Here is a 14210-nt window from a genome sequence, read left to right as displayed (position 1 = left end):
GTTCTCTGCAGGTATGCCACCATGTACACCATGTTCCCTGTGTTCTCTTTGGTTCTGGACCAAGATGTGAAGCCAGAGATGGCTCTCCTTTACCCAGAGCTTTATAAAGACCTCACCAAGGTACAGTTCCTTTTTTAAAAATGCACTTTATCCACATTTTCTTTTTAATTACAACTTTTAGCAGGTTGCAAAGATGTGAAGGTGCAGAATGTTGCACTCATGGATGTTTTTGTTTTTCAGGGGCGTTCGTTGTCCTTCAAAACCTTCCTCATTTGGGTTTTGATCAGCGTGTATCAAGGTAAGGAGCACCGACTCATTCTTAATGTTCTGTGTCTGGCGTATTCATACCGTAGCTTCATAAAAAATAACCTTTACATGACCGTATCTGTAACTAAAGAGCTGTCTGGTTGTGCAGACTGTCAAACCAGCTCTTCAACCAGCATTTCATCATTTCTTCTTCTTTAATACCAGGCCCCTTCAAACTCACAGACAGTCACTTTCTCAGTATCTTAAGTTTCCAACCGCCATCCGCTTTTACATGCAGCCTTTTGTCTGTCCAGTAAATCGATATTTCTGTAATCGCTAAGCCATGCAGCGTGTGAGAAAGATCTATGTTCCCGCTCGAGCGTGACTTCCTGACAGCTCGAGGTTTTTAATTAAAGGCCAAAAGCAGGTCTGTGGAGGACGAAAAAAGACACACAAAGACGTTTATTAGGCACCAATCTGGCTTCATTTATTACAGAGTTTGACTCGCTGGAATGCAGTGTATGAAGACTGTATGAAAAAAGCAATTATGTGATCAGTTATAGGCGATTAGGCTCAATTTGTGTGGTGTTATGATGAATTAAGAAGGCTATCAAGATACAGGAGGCGCCCAAAGATGAGTGAGCGTCTCGAGGCTTAAAGATGTTGACGCAGAAGGAGACACACTGGGGATCATTGTGCATCGTAACCCTCATAAATAAAGTTATTAAATCAGCCCTTATCTCCACACTTTCATCATTAACTCGATGTCCCGTCACCTGATTGTTCTGTGCCTGGCAGACCTGAGGGAAAATGTGGAGTGGAAAGAATGCATGAAAGAAAATGTCATAAAAGTCCTGCAGGAAAGCGTCCAAACACAGACACAACAACATTCCTTCAACTAAAATAAACTTAAGTTATATAACTATTATTATTACCTCTTGCGCCACCAGGGGGCATCCTCATGTACGGCGCTCTGGTGCTGTTTGAGTCGGAGTTCGTGCACGTGGTCGCCATCTCCTTCACAGCGCTCATCCTGACCGAGCTGCTGATGGTGGCGCTGACGATCCGGACCTGGCACTGGCTCATGGTGGTGGCCGAGTTCTTCAGCCTGGGCTGCTACCTGGCCTCGCTCGCCTTCCTCAACGAGTACTTTGGTAAGTAAACTTTTTATTTTTCTCTCACAAGCTTCTAGTTTTTATATATAAAACTTATATCTTAAAGAAATGCATTTATGAAAGTAGTTTTTAAAAGTTTTATGTTTGATAAAACCTGTGCTTCCCAAAAAAACCGTCAGATAAACATTACAGTGTTGTAAAGTTACAAAAGACAAGATTTAGGCATTTTCTGTTACGGAGACACCAGATCATTATTTCCTGTTTTGATTATTCTAGGATATTTTTCTTTCTTTAAAATCTTTTTAAAATTCTAATATTCTTGTCCCTCAACATAAGTTGCAGTCTTCAAAGTGCTTGTTCAGTTCACCAAACCATCCTAACCCCAAAGAAGCTTCACTTTAGTTTCTCATGGGTCCACAAAAAGAGCAAATACTCACTTTTCAGGAGCTGTAAAGATTATTTTTCATCCTTCCTTGAAAAATTACTAAAATACTGTAAAATCCGGAATATAAGTCGCACCCAAATAGAGGACGCAGTCTGTTTTTGGGTGTCTCCCAGAGGGGAAAAGGTTTTCTATAACTATTCATTGATTAAAAAAAAAAAGTTATTTCAACACTATTTCAATTTATTTTCATTTGAAACACATTCAAAACACACAAATTGCAGCCTACCATCTGTTTCCGCCATGTTGAGTTTGCAGTCCTGCTAGCTGCTGGTGCGATAGTTGAGCTTAGCCTACGGTAATGTTGATTGTTTTCAAAGTTGCGGCTGCACTAAGCGATCATGGCGGTGCATGTCCGTGACGAAGCTTTGGCTAGATTATAGCGCCACTGTCTGGGTAAAATACCGTAACACAATAAAATACCTCTCTGCATTTTATACTGGTATCTTGCTAACACCAGGATATCGGATGCAGCCCACTTTTCAGATTAAAAGTCTTATGCACCGAATTTTACAGTATTTTGACGTTACTTGCAGCTGTGACTTTCTCTCATGTTTGCTGACTGAAGATACTAATGAGATGTTAAACAGCAGACGGACAGCTTTAACTTTTTTACGTCCAGTATTGAATGATTTGAGCACTTTAAGGAGCCACGGTCTTCATCACTGCACCTGCTTCTGTTGACTTGGATGTAGCGCTACCTGACAGCCAAGTGTTGTGCAGCCGTTCAGCCGTCAGCTCTGTGCTTTTATTGCTCCTCCTCTTCCTCTCTTTCTTTCTGTTTCACTGCTAACCTTTTCCTGCTCTCACTCCTTTTTCTGCTGCGTTTCTTTTGCTTCTGTATGTCGGCCACAGGCATAGGCAGGGTGTCCTTTGGAGCTTTTCTTGGTAGGTGTGCAGCCTGTATGTTCATGTCCTCATTCCCCTCATGAATATATCTGTATGTTATGTTATGTTATGTCTGTTTCATTTGCGTGGTTTTCTTTTGCACTTGTATCTTGTCTCGTTTGTGTCGTGTCATTAACATCACTATTTAGTTTTCATTAAGTTCTCTGACAGACAAAAAAACTCCTTCACATCAAGACCTGCATCTGACTTTCGACACTGTTTCTCATGTTGCCTGTAACAAGCTATGTCGTCTCGTGCATGACTTTACTGGACGCTCACCACCCCGTGCACTCACTAAGACGTGTGCACCTAATCTGTTTCTCCTCTGTTCGCCCTCCCAGACTTGTCCTTCATCACGACTTGGCCTTTCCTGTGGAAGGTGTCCGCCATCACGCTGGTCAGCTGTCTTCCTCTCTACATAATCAAATACCTGAAGCGCAAGTTTTCCCCTCCGAGCTACTCCAAACTCTCCTCGTGAGCCGAAACTCGGATTACCCGGTTTGTTTTTGTAGTTTCCTGCTTCTCTGAGCTTTTTTCTATTTTCAGCACTTTTTTTACTCACTGATCTTCAGTGACGTGCGAGGCGACCTGCGGAGAGGTCGAGGAACCACTGGAACAATCGACAAAAGAGACAAATGATGAACCTTGATTGATGTCACTGAGACTTGGGATAACTTGAAGAAAACAGAGCACATAGGAAAAAGACTATAAAAGGATGCAGAGGAGACGATGAAGAAGGCGTCAGTGACTGCACTTGGAAGGCCTGACAGAAACACGGGACCCCGTTTTGTCAGAAAGGGTCAATTTGCCTTCTTTAGTTTTAACCAGATCAGCTTCATACGTCATTTTATACACTTCTGATGCATTTCTTTCAATGTTAAACTTTTTATATGTGGACTTTTTTTAAGTGTTATTTTTTATTCTGGGTATTTACTACAGTTGCATCTGCATCTGTGAGCAGTGTTGAGTTGCATTAAGGGATAAAAAGAATCATATATTTCCTACGTTACTGTAAATACATGCAGCTTTGAGTCCTGCAGCTGTCCGTGTGAACCTCACTCCCTCTCTTAGAAACGTGCATTACAGAAACATCAAGATGACAGTCACAAAGAAAATGCTGGATTTCGCTTCAAACTGTGTTTGCTGCTTTACATGTACAAGACAGCGAATGACCATCATCCATCGTCTCTATATAAAACCAGCACTCCATAGCAACATCACGTGTTGTATTGTCTGCATATTTGGCCTTGATTCTCCTGCATACTTTAACGATGTCTGTCGGGCTTCCTGTTGGGACATGGAGCTCGGTTTGTGCCTCATTATGATGTATTTTAATGTATCTCACAGCATTGGATGTTCAACAATCAGAGGTTTTCCTTGTTACCTCTGCAGCCGGATCAGAACCTCCAGGCGCTTCAGTCCTGCTGCTCTATCCTGAAACAATTCTATGAAGGTAAAAGTACTTTAAAAGTCACAAGAAGGACCCTGAAACTCTATCAGCGGTGTATTTTTAGGCCTTTATTGACAATATGACTCCCCTGGGCCTTCATGTGACTTTGGCCTGTAGCGGACGTTGACATTCAGCTCTTATTTTGAAGGAGGAATGAGTTTTATCATTGACTCCGTGTACTGTAAGTGATGAGGATGTTCGAGCACAACGGAAAAAGAATCAGAAGGAAGTTGATCTTAAAAATGTACAGTCAAGTAAACAGGAAGTAGTTTAGCTATGTTTAAAAGGAGAGGTTGCCACTTTTTCTGATCATAATTGAGTCCGAGTCGAGTTCCTAAACAAAGTATTTAGTTTAAACGTTGGCAACCGTGCTGTAAAATGTAGCTACACTGAGAGACTGAAGAAAAGTAGGCGGATGTAGTGAGTAGGGAAAGCGTCGGTGTGACTGCGACACTTTAATGCAAATTGCATTTAAGGTTTAAATGTTCTGATTTACGTTCTTATGAAGAGAAATTCCACGTCGATTCCTGTTTTCTGTTGGGATCTTTGTTCTGTGTGTGTGTGCGTGTGCGTGCGTGTGTGTGTGTGTGTGTGTGTGTGTTTTCTTTCTCGTGAACTTGCTTTCCATGTCCTTCACTGCGATTTCTAACAATGTCTGTTATTTATAATATTGTTATTGATTAATGATTAATAAAAGGAAAGACACATGCCATAAAGTTCCACTTTTTCTGTGTCTGCAGACACTTGATGGTGTTCATTGTTTGGCCACTAGATGGAGGTAGAGACTAATGTCTGTGACAGAAGAGGATGTGGCTCAAAGTAAAGGAGCGTTACAGAAATGAAGGTATTAAAATTGATCTTCAAACATTCTCTCCAAGTTTAGTTTATGAAAATACAGCTGCCCTTATAGATACATCACACAAATGCCCTTCAACTTAACAAACCTTCACAGCCTTTGATGCGGTCCTCACTTTGTAAATAAGACAACATTCAAAAGAAAAAACCATCAGCTTTTAAATCCAGAACGTTCACTGTCTGAGTCATACCTTAAAGTCCCTCTCCAGTCAAACGGTTTGCTCTCTGTGTTTCTTGTTGTTATTTGGATGACTGAGCTACACTGCCCAGTTTGAACCTTGTATACTGTTCTTACTTTTACTGAATGAAGGAGAAAAGCTTCTTCGTGCTCGCCTGAGTTTATTTGTTTATCCTCCGGTGGCTGTAGTAATTCTGAAGGGAGCAAAGGTGAAAGTCAGGGGCCAGAATGTCCTTTAGAGGTGGTGGTCGAGGATGACGGCTCTTGTGGTAAACCAAAAACTCTCACTGACGTCTGTTTTGTTACATGAGTAACTTAACTCTTGAGGCGGGAATAGCAGGGTAACTTGCTATAAGATACATGAAACGTGGCCTACAGTAGCGATAATATCCAGTGTGCAGGATTCATGTATTTATTCGCTCCAATGTTGTGTCAGTTTCAAATAATTTGACACAAACTGAGGTGAAACGATGTATTTGTTTTCGGTCTGTAAATTTAATTTACAGAACTATTGTGTGACATCATGAATTTTGATTCATGTCATAAGCGCCACACCGAGGAGCGTGAGTCAAACTCGCAGGGAAATCTGTTGAGAGAGCCGTATATTAGTAAATTAAAATATCGACAATTTGCGTCAGCATATCGGTAATTATATTGCATGAGTCAGGACGATGATATATTGCCATATTGATATTTTGTTCCACCCCTACTTAAAGTAATAATCTCAAACTTTTTTTTTTAACTAAACATCTGTTAAGTCACTATCTATCACTGAATGAGGTAACACAATGGTGATTGAGCTTATGGCCCACTGATGAAAGACTTTGCATTTGCAGTATTACAGACTGGGTGTCTGTGGCGACATTCATGTAAAAAATCACAAGCGGCGCCCAGTTAGTGACGCGTTTTCCATCAGCCAGCAGTGGTTGGTCTGCCAGAGAGGGTAGGCGGAGCTAAGCGGCTGCTTTTCCGGTCTCTGCAAGTGTTGCGAGTAAACAGTAATCTACTATGGCTGAACAAACACAGAAAAGATGGATGACTACAGATACAACCTCAACAATAAGTGAAAATCCAAAGAAAAAGAAACAAACTGGACGCTCAGATGAAGCAAACCGTTAACAAATGAAAGTGGGGAAAATCAAGAGTGCACCGTGACAAAGGGAGCCAGCTGAAGACTTTAACACAGAAACATAATTTTCCTAATGTAGCTACCTTTTCTTATTTTAACTCAAACCTCAATTATTTTCTGGATCTAACCTCAAGGTTTGCTGCCTAAACTTTACAAACGGAGGCTGTTTCACTTTGTAAACCACGTGTTACACATGTTGTAATGTGTTGTAATGTGGTATAACCACATGTTATAGATTGAAGCACTAACTTCTGAGGGTTCGAGGGTAGGAACTATCGATCAATGGGTTGGAGGACATGTTGCTCCCCTGTAGATATTAATTCTAAGGTTGAAAAAACTCACATCAGTACTTATTCTTGGTTGATTATAGACTAAAGAACACAATGACTTTGACATTCCTTCTGATAGATCCCCTGAATCTTACACACTGCTCCTCTAAAACATGTCTGTAGGTGATGTTTAATATAGCAGCCTGACTGTGTAAAGAGAGCTGTAACATTTTATAAACATGTCCATCACTTACTAACTACAGCTTGTGCTTTCAATGTGCAGAGGAACACTGAATGTATACAGTCAGATATAGATGTTTGGCTGTGTAATCAGAGGCAGTCATGAGCAAACAGACAATGTGTTATCAATCTGTCCCCGCGGAGCAGGAAGCAGGCTGACCCCGTGATGGATGTGATGGTCCGATGGTTTTTACATGTTGGGAGATGTTCTCTTTCATGTCCTCGTTTTCACTCCGTAGCTGCACGTCTCCAGCAGCCAGGGAAATCTGTGTTTCACTTTACATCGTGTCTAACCGCTCCTAAGATGTCTGCGACTGTGTTTTTCCAAAGCAGCTGCTCCTAATGTGCTGCATGAGGAGCTGTGATGGAGCGGATAATGTTCATGTGACTAATGATTTATTGTCCGCGCAGAGAACAGTCGCTCTTTGTTGGAGCGATCTTCTTTTCATGTCGATTCTGTGTGTTGATTTATGGATTCTTGATGAAACATTGAAGTGTTGAACAGTCTGGATCTTCTCTGTAAATATTATGACAGTCAAAGAAAATCAATAGATTAGAAATAATGGACTTTTTTATAAGAGAAACTTGAATAAAAACAACCTTTGTTAAAAGCCGTTCTTCATGAAGCTTGTTATATAATACAGCACTGATTCAGTTTTGGATACGTGCTTTACCGCTGTATATTTAGACATAAACCTTCTAGATAGCAACTTTTTATTCTTTACTCTTTGGTCTCTTATGCCTTTATTGAGAGAGAGGACAGTGGATAGTACTGTAACAGGGGAAGAGAGAGTGGGGGATGATGAGCCAAAGGGCTGAGGGTGGGAGGCGAACCTGCGGCTGCCGCTTGGAGGACTGTGGACCCTGTATATGAGATGCAAGATTTAACAGCTGAGCTAAACTGGCGCTCCGAGATATTTTATTTTTTTGGCTTTTACCTTTATTTGTAGGACAGCTAAAGAGAGACAGGAAATGTTGGGAGAGTGGAGGATGATATGCACCAAATGACCGCCAGACCAGAACCTGCGATCAGTAGCAGAGGACATGTATAAAGGTCGCACGCGATTTAACAGCTGAGCTAACCCGGAGCTCCTACAAAGTAACTCTTAAAGTCAAGCTGAAACGGCATTTCTAGAGTATCTAGCTTCCGTATCGCGACGTATTTCCGAGTGAAACAGGACGTGCAGGCGGGACATATCATTAGAGGGATTTGATTTGATCGCTGAGAAGTGGGCGTAGACAGACGTTCTCCACAGCGCAGTAGCTAGCTAACTGACCGAGCGTTCTTGGTGCTCTGCGGCTAAATGTTGCACATTGATTGGTTGAAATTGTTTGGTGCTAACTTACGTAAGCACGCGTGAAATTTAGTTTTACCGGAAGAAAAAATGATCAGATTTTAAAGATAATGTGTGTTTGTCTCCGTCAGCTGTTTATCTTTTACTCTCCCTGCAGCACTTTGACCGTCATGTGTGTTTACATACATTGAGTGCATTCTTCATGTAAATAGCCTGTTCTTATATTCATCCATCCATTATACCTGTTGCTTATCCTGTTCACGCGTGGGGCTGGAGCCTATCCCAGCTGTCATTGGGCGAGAGGCAGGGTACACCCTGGACTGCTCTCCAGTAAATCACAGGGCTGACACACAGAGACAGACAACCTTTCACACTCACACCCACGGGCAATTAGAGTCCAGATGAAGCTATCGAGCATGTCTTTGGACTGTGGGAGGAAGCCGGAGCACCCGGAGGGAACCCACGCATGCACAGGGGAGAACATGCAGACTCCACACAGAAAGGACCACTTTGTTCAAACCGGGACTCCAATTGGAGACCTTCCAGCTGTGAGGCGACAGCGCTAACCACTGCACCACTGGGCCACCTTGTACTTATATTATTATTATATTATACAGCGCTTTTCTAGTCTGACTGATGGCAAGGCTACTATACCAATCTCCAATCAGATTTATGCACAAGTCTTGCCCAAGCACACTTCAACATGTGGACTGTAGCCGTCAGGGATCGAACCCCCAACATGCCAATTGAGAGACGACCGACTCCACCACTGAGCCACAGCCGGTTTGTGTACGTGTAAAACCATCACAAACCTGGACTCTCTTTCTGTAGCTTCACGAAGCTGCTGAATCAGCGGCACACTCTGATTCAGAATGGACCCTAATGATCAAATGTTTCATCTCTTGTCAAACAAACTGTCAGCTTTTGACAAATATGACTCCATAGCTGAATCCAAGCCCTCCAGGATGAGACGAAAACACTTCTCTAAACTCGATTTGATCCAGCCCATAAGTGGGACAGAAAACACTCACGCAGCAGAAACTTCAGATGCATGGAACATTTGTCAGAGTAGTTTTTTCACATTTTTTTTTATGCTTAGGAGAGAGACCTGCCATTATGCCATTATACTATCCTGTTACTGAGCAGCTAAGTGGCTCATGTATCCATATTCCATCTGACTGAGCTTGTTATGAAATTCCTCAGAACTGTGTTTGGATACAGAAACCTTCAGAGGTAAAGTTACATGTAATGATATTCCCAGAGAGAGTTAAAATGTTGTGAGCAAAACAAAGCTGTTCTTCTTCTCGGGGGTCCGGTCGGGAACATTTCCAACATTCAGATATTTATACACAAAAAGTGTAAAGTTGTAACATCGGCTACTGCACTTTCATTACTGCAAACATTGTATTCTTTTATGATGATGAGTTTGAGGAGTGGGGCGGTGGCTGTGACTGTGGTCAGTGTTGTGATAGAGAAGCAGGGTGTTCCTGAAAAAGACAACATGGCTCTCAGTGAAAGTACCATTTATAAATAAAGCTTTATTTTATTACACTTCAACTGTTTCAGCTAATTTTGACAGTTTAGAAACTTCAGCTGACTTTTTTTCACTCCCTGCGTAACAACTCACACTTCAAGTTTAGCTGAAAGTTTAATTACTTTAGGCCCTGTGTCCACGAACAGCGTTTCAGAGCTCTTCTCACCGGCGCTTACTGTTGCTAGGTTACTAAAGTTGTCTGGCATCACTTCCGCTTCCCTCGGTAGTGACTGTTCATGGCCCGATCAGACAGAATGCGTTTTAGCAGCCAGGGGCAACTTTCTTGTCATTGTTTTCAATGAGAGGGACACTTTCTGTGCGCTGCTTTTGCGTTGCAGAGCACCTCGCATTTTTCCACTCTGTGCGCCTCATGTTTTTGAGGAAATGCTCCGAGCACCTCAAGTTGAAAAAACTTTAACTCAAAGCAGAAAAGCGCCCAACGTCATGTCTGTTTTTTCTCAATGTCCTATCGGATGAAAGGAGAGGCGGGCCTTCTATTAGTTTACAATGTAATGGTAAGGTTGATGACGGCTAGCTGCTTTTTTAAATGTAGGCTTCAACAAAAAAGGAAGTGCGGTAGGCCTTTTACAGCCTTTTACAGCCTGCAAAACGCGCTCTGTCTGATCGGGCCCTAAGTCTGTTTTAAACTGCTCTGTATGCTTAGCATTTGCTTTTATTCAATTATATTTTACCAACATGTAAAAAAGATGTAAAGGAATCACGTCCTGGCATTAGCAGCAGCTCTACACCTGGAAATTGAACCCTAGAAAAACTAAAGGATCAGTTTCTCCTCCGCCATTGTTGTTGACAAAGTTGGTACCTGAAGCCACGCCCCTTCTTGATTTTTATTGGTCGCTGAGGGAGAAGTGACATTGTGGTGTTCCAAAAATTGAACTATTTTCAACTGAGAGCGCTGTAAGAGCAGCTGAACTGCATTGGTTTTGTGCAGAAAATAGCCGCTGCCAGCACAAAAATGCTTTTAGTGGACACAGGCCTTTAATATTTATCTCATCTCATTCTTTAAATGTAGCTTTAGCAAAGGTTCACTTCTCTTTATTGGGCATTCTTGTGTTTTCCTTTTTTTCCCCCTTTCCAAACTTCTCAGACACTTTTACATATGCGCTGCCAAAAAAGTGTAAGTAACGGAAGTAGCCACCGTTTGGTTGGTGGCTGCTCTTTAGAGAATTCAGGCCGTCGCCATCTTGTTTTGTTGCAGAAAGAATTGACCATAATTGGATAAGCTGGTGAAGTTTGGAAGCGAAGAGCTAGATTTTCTCTTGACCATAGACTGTATAAAAAGATGGACGACATGACAACCAAATCATCTCTATCGCCCCCTGCTGACTGGCTTCAGTATAGCTCATAAAACCCGCCTCCTCCATGTTAACAGATGGGACATGAGTCAAAGTATAAAATACACTTCAAATACATTATATATGTGCATACCACGGTTTCACAATTAATGTACATTTATTTTTCTAACCAAGTGAAAAAACTTAATAGGCGGGCATTTCTACTCTTCTTAGTCTTGTTACAATGAGTGGACCACAGTAACAAAGCCGTCTATGGTAACCACGTTCCCCTGTAGTCACACTCCCTCTGGCACGTGGAGCCTGAGCGGCCCTGACCAGCAGCTGACAGATAGTAAAGTGCTGTGTGCCTCGGGGCGCTGTGGCTCAGTGTTGTGCTCCAGTTTTAGAAGAGAGAACGAACCTCCCGGCCCTCTGCTGACTCCGCCCCCGGCTGTCACTAAGCAACGGGCCTTCACAACAGGAAACAGAGCAGGGGATTCCGTCAGAGCGGCCGAGAAAAAAGGAACATTGACGGGAGACAGGAAGTCTGACTGTAAGACGGAGCAGGGATGGTGCTGGGGTGTGGCGTGGTGAGGGGTCAACACTCCCCTAACAGCCTGAATAACAACAAAACATCCAAAAAAGAAGCGTTTCTAAAGTGCAAAGAGATATTTACTCATAGCTCAAATAAAAAAAGAATACAGGGTTGATCAACACCAGTGACTTAATGATGAGGTCACCAGATTGCAGAGGTGGCAAAAGTACAGTTCAGGCTCTGAAAAGTCCAAAGTGTCCGTCTGAAGGACTTTTCAACCGGTCTCGTCACGTCATAACTTCACATCAAATGCGCAAACATTTATGTACTGGAAATAGTGGACATTAACTTTGCTGTAATTGGTAAATGAGTTGGATGTGGAGTTTTGTACGGTGCTGAATGTTGACTGCTTCACTTTAACCCTATTTCTACAAGTTATCCCTCTTTGTCACAGATGTCCCTCTTCTCTGAGGTCGGGTTTCTCTCTCTTGTCTGTCTTGTTACGTCTGTCGTAAGTCATATGCACTCATGGTTAAGGCAAGGAATCGTCTTTTCTATGTGTCAATGTACCATCCATTTAGGCTGAAATTGGTCATGATGTCCAAAATGCAGCTGAAAATAATAGATGATTTCCCGACATGCATTAAAAATGACAGGAACGTGTAAAGAGAAGCAGATTTGTGTATAAAACAAGATGCATCAGGCATGTGAGCATCAGAACTGGACCGCGGAGCGATGGAAGAAGGCGGCCTGGTCTGATGAATCACATTCTCTTTTACATCATGTGGATGGCCCGGTGCGTGTGCGCCTCTTACCTGGTGGAGACATGGCACCAGGATGCACTAGAGAGGCAGTGTGATGCTTTGGGCAATGCTCTGCTGGTAAACCTTGGGTCTTGCCATTCATGTGGATGTTACTTTGACACGTACCACCTACCTAAACATTGTTGCAGACCAAGTACAACCCTTCATTGAAACCGTCCTAATGGCAGTGGCCTCTTTCAGCAGGATAATGCGCCCTGCCACACTGCAAACATGCTTCAGGAATGGTTTGAGGAACGACGAGTTCAAAGTGTTGACTTGGCCTCAAAGTTCCCCAGATCTCAATCCAATGGAGCATCTGTGGGATGTGCTGGACCAACAAGTCTGATCCATGGAGGCCCCACATCGCAGCTTACAGGATTTAACGGATCTGCTGCTAACGTCCTGGTGCCAGATACCTCAGCACACCTTCAGAGGTCTAGTGGAGTCCACGCCTCGACAGGTCAGGGCTGTTTCAGCGGCTAAAGGGTGACCTACATGATATGAGGCAGGTGGTCATAATGTTACGGCTGATTGGTGTGTATGTACTTAAGTACGAGTATTTGTACTTTGTGTCTTCCCTCCTCTGCCAGACGGTGACATTCCTGGCTTCAAAAACTCAATTTAAGCTGTCAAACATTTCCACACCAGCATTATTCATGTTGTGTTTTCTCATGGTTAAACGTAAAGTTTTCACCACACGTTCTCCTTTGATCTCAGCTCTGACTACCTTTCTTTTTAACTCTTGTCTTTCAGGCCAAAGAAAGCTGCCAAACACCATTTGAAGTTCTCTTACAGTTCTTGGTCGCCCATAAAGGCTGCAAATGACTTTACGTCTCCTGCAGCCAGCGTTCTGGTCACAGTCTGAACCCGACATGCGGCTGTAGGGACTGTTCAGAATGTTTTATTATTCTTCATCAAGAAACACTTTATAAAACGGCGGTTCAGAGTGCACATATGGTGAGAGGGGCGTGTGAGCCGGCTGAAAAACACAAAGAAGTACAGTTAAATTTTTTCACTTTCCCTTCTGTTCATTTTTCCAACACAAACAGGTGATTCAGCAGTGGGAACGGCAGCTTCTTGGGCCGCTTGTTTCTCGGGTTATGAATAACTTACAGCGCGGTCCAATGTTCCATCGTGTTTTTGTTCAGACACAAATAAAGCCAGACTCTGGATTCTGAGGGTTAGAAATGTGGAAAGAAAGGCGAGTTGAGGTCTTTTCCACCTCGCTGCGGCCAAACCACGTCATGCCGGGCCGAGTGTTCACAAAGTTCTGGCAGTGGCCGCATTCGGGATGGCAGACGACAAAAAATATGTGGGTTTGTGAGAGTGAGACAACCCTCAGTACTTTACCCCTCCCACGCTCTGAAAACGATGATACACCAGGCAAAAGTTGGGCAATGCTGGCAGCGAGCATCACAATGAAACACGGGGTCAAGAATGTATTTCCCGGACACGAGATGATCTATGGCCTGATTAAATTAGCAATGTGATTGTGCCACACGTTAGCCAGTAAGATTGCAACATAAAGGATGCAGTGTGAAGTATGTTTGTCTTTGTGTCGTCCTCAATAAGCTGCGCTGTTAGCTCGCTGTATGAAGATTGAAACCTACTTCTGTGATGTTGTGATGGCTTCGTGCTGGCAAAAACACACTTTCACATATAAACCATTTCAAATTTAATAGCAGCACTGGCAGGCAGGAAAGTGTACCACAGTGTTGTTCACTGGTTAACTGGGAACGAGATGTTCCTATGAGATTAAAGTAACAGCTCTGAGCCCATTCACTGTCTCCCAAAACTGTTTGTTTTGTCCCTGTATCGCTGCAGAGTTTAACAGCAACTTTACAACTGCTGAATATCTTGTTTTGTCTTTTGGTTGAACTCCTCACGCTTCTTCAGTGATGTAAACATGTACTCTAGGGGCGTGTCCGCACACTGTGAC

At 42.9% G+C, this 14210-nt stretch overlaps 1 protein-coding gene across 1 annotated transcript in view; it reads left to right on the top strand.

Moving 5' to 3' along the window:
• atp9b (ATPase phospholipid transporting 9B) overlaps window positions 1-4845 on the top strand; it is a 46543-nt gene extending 41698 nt beyond the window's left edge. The window contains exons 26-29 of the mRNA XM_069681540.1: window positions 12-120; window positions 241-298; window positions 1197-1400; window positions 3033-4845. Of these exons, the coding sequence (XP_069537641.1) occupies window positions 12-120; window positions 241-298; window positions 1197-1400; window positions 3033-3169 (508 nt within the window). The 3' untranslated portion in view covers window positions 3170-4845. The remainder of the gene's footprint in view (window positions 1-11; window positions 121-240; window positions 299-1196; window positions 1401-3032) is intronic.
• Window positions 4846-14210: the final 9365 nt, after the last annotated feature.

This window comes from Semicossyphus pulcher, unplaced genomic scaffold (genome assembly GCF_022749685.1).
Source record: "Semicossyphus pulcher isolate SPU_LCO1_2020_fin unplaced genomic scaffold, fSemPul1.0.p SCAF_5, whole genome shotgun sequence".
NCBI lineage: Eukaryota > Metazoa > Chordata > Actinopteri > Labriformes > Labridae > Semicossyphus > Semicossyphus pulcher.
Note: the sequence above shows the minus strand (reverse complement) of the source record. Positions and strands in the feature narration are given on the sequence as shown.